Source organism: Heterodontus francisci, chromosome 17 (genome assembly GCF_036365525.1).
Source record: "Heterodontus francisci isolate sHetFra1 chromosome 17, sHetFra1.hap1, whole genome shotgun sequence".
NCBI classification, from domain to species: domain Eukaryota; kingdom Metazoa; phylum Chordata; class Chondrichthyes; order Heterodontiformes; family Heterodontidae; genus Heterodontus; species Heterodontus francisci.
This window is the reverse complement of record NC_090387.1, coordinates 18,618,266-18,625,765: the sequence shown is the minus strand read 5'-3', so window position 1 is coordinate 18,625,765 and position 7,500 is coordinate 18,618,266. Positions and strand designations below refer to the sequence as shown.

The 7,500-nt window shown below is 46.3% G+C and overlaps 1 protein-coding gene across 1 annotated transcript in view; it reads left to right on the top strand.

Annotated features, from left to right (window-relative positions):
• The window catches only part of LOC137378577 (chromobox protein homolog 8-like), a gene marked incomplete at its 5' end in the record, with an annotated part of 2,701 nt that extends 105 nt beyond the window's left edge, over positions 1-2,596 (top strand). Inside the window, 2 exons of the mRNA XM_068048882.1 lie at positions 1,460-1,472; positions 2,514-2,596. Of these exons, the coding sequence (XP_067904983.1) occupies positions 1,460-1,472; positions 2,514-2,596 (96 nt within the window). The remainder of the gene's footprint in view (positions 1-1,459; positions 1,473-2,513) is intronic.
• Between the last annotated feature and the right edge of the window lie 4,904 nt (positions 2,597-7,500).

The following is a 7,500-nucleotide window of genomic DNA, read 5'->3' as shown; positions in this document are numbered from 1 at the left end:
GAGAGAGAGAGAGAGAATATCACACCAGGAAAGAGAGAGCGAGAGAGAGAGAATATCTCACCAGGACAGAGAGAGAGAGAGAGAATATCTCACCAGGACAGAGAAAGAGAGAGAGAGAGAATATCTCACCAGGACAGAGAGAGAGAGAATATCTCCACAGGAGAGAGAGAGAGAGAATATCTCACCAGGACAGAGAAAGAGAGAGAGAGAGAATATCTCACCAGGACAGAGAAAGAGAGAGAGAGAGAATATCACACCAGGAAAGAGAGAGAGAGAGAGAGAGAGAGAGAGTATCTCACCAGGACAGAGAGACAGAGAGAATATCTCACCAGGACAGAGAAAGAGAGAGAGAGAATATCACACCAGGACAGAGAGAGAGAGAATATCTCACCAGGACAGAGAAAGAGAGAGAGAGAATATCTCACCAGGACAGAGAGAGAGAGAGAATATCTCACCAGGACAGAGAAAGAGAGAGAGAGAATATCTCACCAGGACAGAGAGAGAGAGAGAATATCTCACCAGGACAGAGAAAGAGAGAGAGAGAGAATATCACACCAGGACAGAGAGAGAGAGAATATCTCACCAGGCCAGAGCAAGAGGGAACGAGAAAGATAATATCTCACCAGGCCACAGAGAGAAAGAGAGAGAGTGTACCTCAACAGGACAGAGGGGAGAGGCAGGGGGGAGAGAGAGAGAGAGAGAGAATATCTCACCAGACCAAAGAGAGAAAGGGAGAGAGAGAGAATATCGCACCAGGACACAGAGAGAGAGGGAGGATTTCTCACCAGGACAGAGAGAGAGAGAAAGAGAGATAGAGAGAATATCTCACCAGGGCAGAGAGAGAAAGAGAGAGAGAGAGAGAATATCTCCCCAGGATAGAGAGAGAGAATATCTCTCTGTACAAATAGAGAAGGAGAGAAAGAGAGAATATATCACTCGGACAGAGAGTGGGGGAAAGAGAGAAAGAGAATAGTTCACCAGGACAGAGAGAGAAGAGACAGAAAGAAAGAGAATATCGCTCCAGGACACAGAGAGAGAGAGAGAGAAAATATCTCAAGAGGACAGCGAGAAAGAGAGAGAGAGAATATATCAACAGGTCAGGAAGGGAGAGAGCGAATTTGGCACCAGGATTGAGAGAGAGAGAGAGAGAGTATCTCACCAGGACAGAGAGAGAGACAGAGAATATCACACCAGGACAGAGAGAGAGAAAGAGAATATCTCACCAGGACAGAGAGAGAGAGAGAAAGAATATCTCAACAGGAGAGCGAGAGAGAGAGAGAGAATATCTCACCAGGACAGAGAGAGAGAAAGAGAATATCTCCACAGGAGAGAGAGAGAGAGAGAATATCTCACCAGGACAGAGAGAGAGAAAGAGAACATCTCCACAGGAGAGAGAGAGAGAGAATATCTCACCAGGACACAGAGAGAGAGAACGACAGGGAATATCCCACCAGGACAGAGAGAGAGAGAGAGTATCTCACCAGGACACAGAGAGAGAGAAAAAGAGAGAGAATATCTCACCAGAAAACAGAGAGAGAGAGAATATCTCACCTGGACGGAGAGAGAGAGACAGCGAGAGAGAATATCTCACCAGGACTGAGAGAGATAGAGAGAGAATATCTCACCAGGACACAGAGAGAGAGAAAAAGAGAGAGAATATCTCACCAGAAAACAGTGAGAGAGAGAATATCTCACCAGGACGGAGAGAGAGAGACAGCGAGAGAGAATATCTCACCAGGACTGAGAGAGAGAGAGAGAGAATATCTCACCAGACCAAAGAGAGAAAGGGAGAGAGAGAGAATATCGCACCAGGACACAGAGAGAGAGGGAGGATTTCTCACCAGGACAGAGAGAGAGAGAGAGAGAGAGAGAATATCTCACCAGGGCAGAGAGAGAGAGAAAGAGAGATAGAGAGAATATCTCACTAGGACAGAGCAAGCGAGAAAGAGAGAGAGAATATCTCACCAGGGCAGAGAGAGAGAGAGAGAGAGAATATCTCACCACGACAGAGCAAGAGGGAGAGAGAGAAAGAGAAAGATGATATCTCACCAGGACAGAGGGAGAGAGAAATATCTCACCAGGACAGAGAAAGAGAGAGAGAGAGAGAGAATATCTCACCAGGACAGAGAAAGAGAGAGAGAGAGAATATCACACCAGGACAGAGAGAGAGAGAGAGAATATCTCCCCAGGACAGAGAAAGAGAGAGAGAGAATATCACACCAGGACAGAGAGAGAGAGAGAATATCACACCAGGACAGAGAGAGAGAGAATATCTCACCAGGACAGAGAAAGAGAGAGAGAGAGAGAGAGAATATCTCACCAGGACAGAGAGAGAGAGAGAATATCTCACCAGGACAGAGAAAGAGAGAGAGAGAGAGAATATCACACCAGGACAGAGAGAGAGAGAATATCTCACCAGGACAGAGCAAGAGGGAACAAGAAAGATAATATCTCACCAGGCCACAGAGAGAAAGAGAGAGAGTGTACCTCAACAGGACAGAGGGCAGGGGCAGGGGGGAGAGAGAGAGAGAGAGATAAAGAGAGAGAATATCTCCCCAGGATAGAGAGAGAGAGAGAGAATATCTCCCCAGGATAGAGAGAGAGAATATCTCATCTGTACAGATAGAGAAGGAGAGAAAGAGAGAATATATCACTCGGACAGAGAGTGGGGGAAAGAGAGAAAGAGAATAGTTCACCAGGATAGAGAGAGAAGAGACAGAAAGAAAGAGAATATCGCTCCAGGAAACAGAGAGAGAGAGAGAGAGAGAGAGAGAAAATATCTCAAGAGGACAGCGAGAAAGAGAGAGAGAGAATATATCAACAGGTCAGGAAGACAGAGAGCGAATTTGACACCAGGACTGAGAGAGAGGGAGAGCGAATATGTCACCAGGATTGAGAGAGAGAGAGAGAGTATCTCACCAGGACAGAGAGAGAGAGAGAGAGAGAGAATATCTCAACAGCAAAGAGAGAGAGAGAGAGAGAGAATATCTCACCAGGACAGAGAGAGAGAGAGAGAATATCTCACCAGGACAGAGAGAGAGAGAGAGAATATCTCAACAGCAAAGAGAGAGAGAGAGAGAGAGAATATCTCACCAGGACAGAGAGAGAGAGAGAGAGAGAGAGAGAGAGTATCTCACCAGGACAGAGAGAGAGAGAGAGAATATCTCACCAGGACAGAGAGAGAGAGAGAGAGAATATCTCACCAGGACAGAGAGAGAGAAAGAGAATATCTCACCAGGACAGAGAGAGAGAGAGAGAGAGAGAGAGAGAAAGAATATCTCAACAGGAGAGAGAGAGAGAGAGAATATCTCACCAGGACAGAGAGAGAGAGAGAAAGAATAGCTCCACAGGAGAAAGAGAGAGAGAGAGAGAATATCTCCACAGGAGAGAGAGAGAGAGAGAATATCTCACCAGGACAGAGAGAGAGAGAGAGAATATCTCACCAGGACAGAGAGAGAGAGAACAAGAGGGAATATCCCACCAGGACAGAGCGAGAGAGAGAATATCTCACCAGGACAGAGAGAGAGAGAGAGAAAAAGAGAGAGAATATCTCACCAGAAAACAGAGAGAGAGAGAATATCTCACCAGGACGGAGAGAGAGAGACAGCGAGAGAGAATATCTCACCAGGACTGAGAGAGATAGAGAGAGAATATCTCACCAGGACAGAGCAAGAGAGAAAGAGAAAGATAATATCTTATCAGGATAGAGTGAGAGAGAGAGAGAGAGAATATCTCACCAGACCAAAGAGAGAAAGGGAGAGAGAGAGAATATTGCACCAGGACAGAGAGAGAGAGGGAGGATTTCTCACCAGGACAGAGAGAGAGAGAGAAAGAGAGATAGAGAGAATATCTCACCAGGGCAGAGAGAGAAAGAGAGAGAGAGAGAGAATATCTCACCAGGGCAGAGAGAGAGAGAAAGAGAGATAGAGAGAATATCTCACTAGGACAGAGCAAGCGAGAAAGAGAGAGAGAATATCTCACCAGGGCAGAGAGAGAGAGAGAGAATATCTCAACAGCAAAGAGAGAGAGAGAGAGAGAGAATATCTCACCAGGACAGAGAGAGAGAGAGAGAGAGTATCTCACCAGGACAGAGAGAGAGAGAGAGAATATCTCACCAGGACAGAGAGAGAGAGAGAGAGAGAATATCTCACCAGGACAGAGAGAGAGAAAGAGAATATCTCACCAGGACAGAGAGAGAGAGAGAGAGAGAGAGAAAGAATATCTCAACAGGAGAGAGAGAGAGAGAGAATATCTCACCAGGACAGAGAGAGAGAGAGAAAGAATATCTCCACAGGAGAAAGAGAGAGAGAGAGAGAATATCTCCACAGGACAGAGAGAGAGAGAGAGAATATCTCACCAGGACAGAGAGAGAGAGAACAAGAGGGAATATCCCACCAGGACAGAGCGAGAGAGAGAATATCTCACCAGGACAGAGAGAGAGAGAGAGAAAAAGAGAGAGAATATCTCACCAGAAAACAGAGAGAGAGAGAATATCTCACCAGGACGGAGAGAGAGAGACAGCGAGAGAGAATATCTCACCAGGACAGAGCAAGAGAGAAAGAGAAAGATAATATCTTATCAGGATAGAGTGAGAGAGAGAGAGAGAGAATATCTCACCAGACCAAAGAGAGAAAGGGAGAGGGAGAGAATATTGCACCAGGACAGAGAGAGAGAGGGAGGATTTCTCACCAGGACAGAGAGAGAGAGAGAAAGAGAGATAGAGAGAATATCTCACCAGGGCAGAGAGAGAAAGAGAGAGAGAGAGAGAATATCTCACCAGGGCAGAGAGAGAGAGAGAAAGAGAGATAGAGAGAATATCTCACTAGGACAGAGAGAGAGAGAGTGAATATCTCCCCAGGAAAGAGAGAGAGAGAGAGAGAATATCTCACCAGGACAGAGAGAGAGAGAGAATATCTCACCAGGACAGAGAGAGAGAGAGAGAATATCTCACCAGGACAGAGAGAGAGAGAGAATATCTCACCAGGACAGAGAGAGAGAGAGAGAGAGAGAGAATATCTCCCCAGGACAGAGAGAGAGAGAGTGAATATCTCCCCAGGAAAGAGAGAGAGAGAGAGAGAATATCTCACCAGGACAGAGAGAGAGAGAGAATATCTCACCAGGACAGAGAGAGAGAGAGAGAATATCTCACCAGGACAGAGAGAGAGAGAGAATATCTCACCAGGACAGAGAGAGAGAGAGAGAGAATATCTCATCAGGACAGAGAGAGAGAGAATATCTCACCAGGACAGAGAAAGAGAGAGAGAGAGAGAGAGAATATCTCACCAGGACAGAGAGAGAGAGAGAATATCTCACCAGGACAGAGAGAGAGAGAGAATATCACACCAGGACAGAGAGAGAGAGAATATCTCACCAGGACAGAGAGAGAGAGAGAGAGAATATCACACCAGGAAAGAGAGAGCGAGAGAGAGAGAATATCTCACCAGGACAGAGAGAGAGAGAGAGAATATCTCACCAGGACAGAGAAAGAGAGAGAGAGAGAATATCTCACCAGGACAGAGAGAGAGAGAATATCTCCACAGGAGAGAGAGAGAGAGAATATCTCACCAGGACAGAGAAAGAGAGAGAGAGAGAATATCTCACCAGGACAGAGAAAGAGAGAGAGAGAGAATATCACACCAGGACAGAGAGAGAGAGAGAGAGAGAGAGTATCTCACCAGGACAGAGAGAGAGAGAGAATATCTCACCAGGACAGAGAAAGAGAGAGAGAGAATATCACACCAGGACAGAGAGAGAGAGAATATCTCACCAGGACAGAGAAAGAGAGAGAGAGAATATCTCACCAGGACAGAGAGAGAGAGAGAATATCTCACCAGGACAGAGAAAGAGAGAGAGAGAATATCTCACCAGGACAGAGAGAGAGAGAGAATATCTCACCAGGACAGAGAAAGAGAGAGAGAGAGAATATCACACCAGGACAGAGAGAGAGAGAATATCTCACCAGGCCAGAGCAAGAGGGAACGAGAAAGATAATATCTCACCAGGCCACAGAGAGAAAGAGAGAGAGTGTACCTCAACAGGACAGAGGGGAGAGGCAGGGGGGAGAGAGAGAGAGAGAGAGAATATCTCACCAGACCAAAGAGAGAAAGGGAGAGAGAGAGAATATCGCACCAGGACACAGAGAGAGAGGGAGGATTTCTCACCAGGACAGAGAGAGAGAGAAAGAGAGATAGAGAGAATATCTCACCAGGGCAGAGAGAGAAAGAGAGAGAGAGAGAGAATATCTCCCCAGGATAGAGAGAGAGAATATCTCTCTGTACAAATAGAGAAGGAGAGAAAGAGAGAATATATCACTCGGACAGAGAGTGGGGGAAAGAGAGAAAGAGAATAGTTCACCAGGACAGAGAGAGAAGAGACAGAAAGAAAGAGAATATCGCTCCAGGACACAGAGAGAGAGAGAGAGAAAATATCTCAAGAGGACAGCGAGAAAGAGAGAGAGAGAATATATCAACAGGTCAGGAAGGGAGAGAGCGAATTTGGCACCAGGATTGAGAGAGAGAGAGAGAGAGTATCTCACCAGGACAGAGAGAGAGACAGAGAATATCACACCAGGACAGAGAGAGAGAAAGAGAATATCTCACCAGGACAGAGAGAGAGAGAGAAAGAATATCTCAACAGGAGAGCGAGAGAGAGAGAGAGAATATCTCACCAGGACAGAGAGAGAGAAAGAGAATATCTCCACAGGAGAGAGAGAGAGAGAGAATATCTCACCAGGACAGAGAGAGAGAAAGAGAACATCTCCACAGGAGAGAGAGAGAGAGAATATCTCACCAGGACACAGAGAGAGAGAACGACAGGGAATATCCCACCAGGACAGAGAGAGAGAGAGAGTATCTCACCAGGACACAGAGAGAGAGAAAAAGAGAGAGAATATCTCACCAGAAAACAGAGAGAGAGAGAATATCTCACCTGGACGGAGAGAGAGAGACAGCGAGAGAGAATATCTCACCAGGACTGAGAGAGATAGAGAGAGAATATCTCACCAGGACACAGAGAGAGAGAAAAAGAGAGAGAATATCTCACCAGAAAACAGTGAGAGAGAGAATATCTCACCAGGACGGAGAGAGAGAGACAGCGAGAGAGAATATCTCACCAGGACTGAGAGAGAGAGAGAGAGAATATCTCACCAGACCAAAGAGAGAAAGGGAGAGAGAGAGAATATCGCACCAGGACACAGAGAGAGAGGGAGGATTTCTCACCAGGACAGAGAGAGAGAGAGAGAGAGAGAGAATATCTCACCAGGGCAGAGAGAGAGAGAAAGAGAGATAGAGAGAATATCTCACTAGGACAGAGCAAGCGAGAAAGAGAGAGAGAATATCTCACCAGGGCAGAGAGAGAGAGAGAGAGAGAATATCTCACCACGACAGAGCAAGAGGGAGAGAGAGAAAGAGAAAGATGATATCTCACCAGGACAGAGGGAGAGAGAAATATCTCACCAGGACAGAGAAAGAGAGAGAGAGAGAGAGAATATCTCACCAGGAC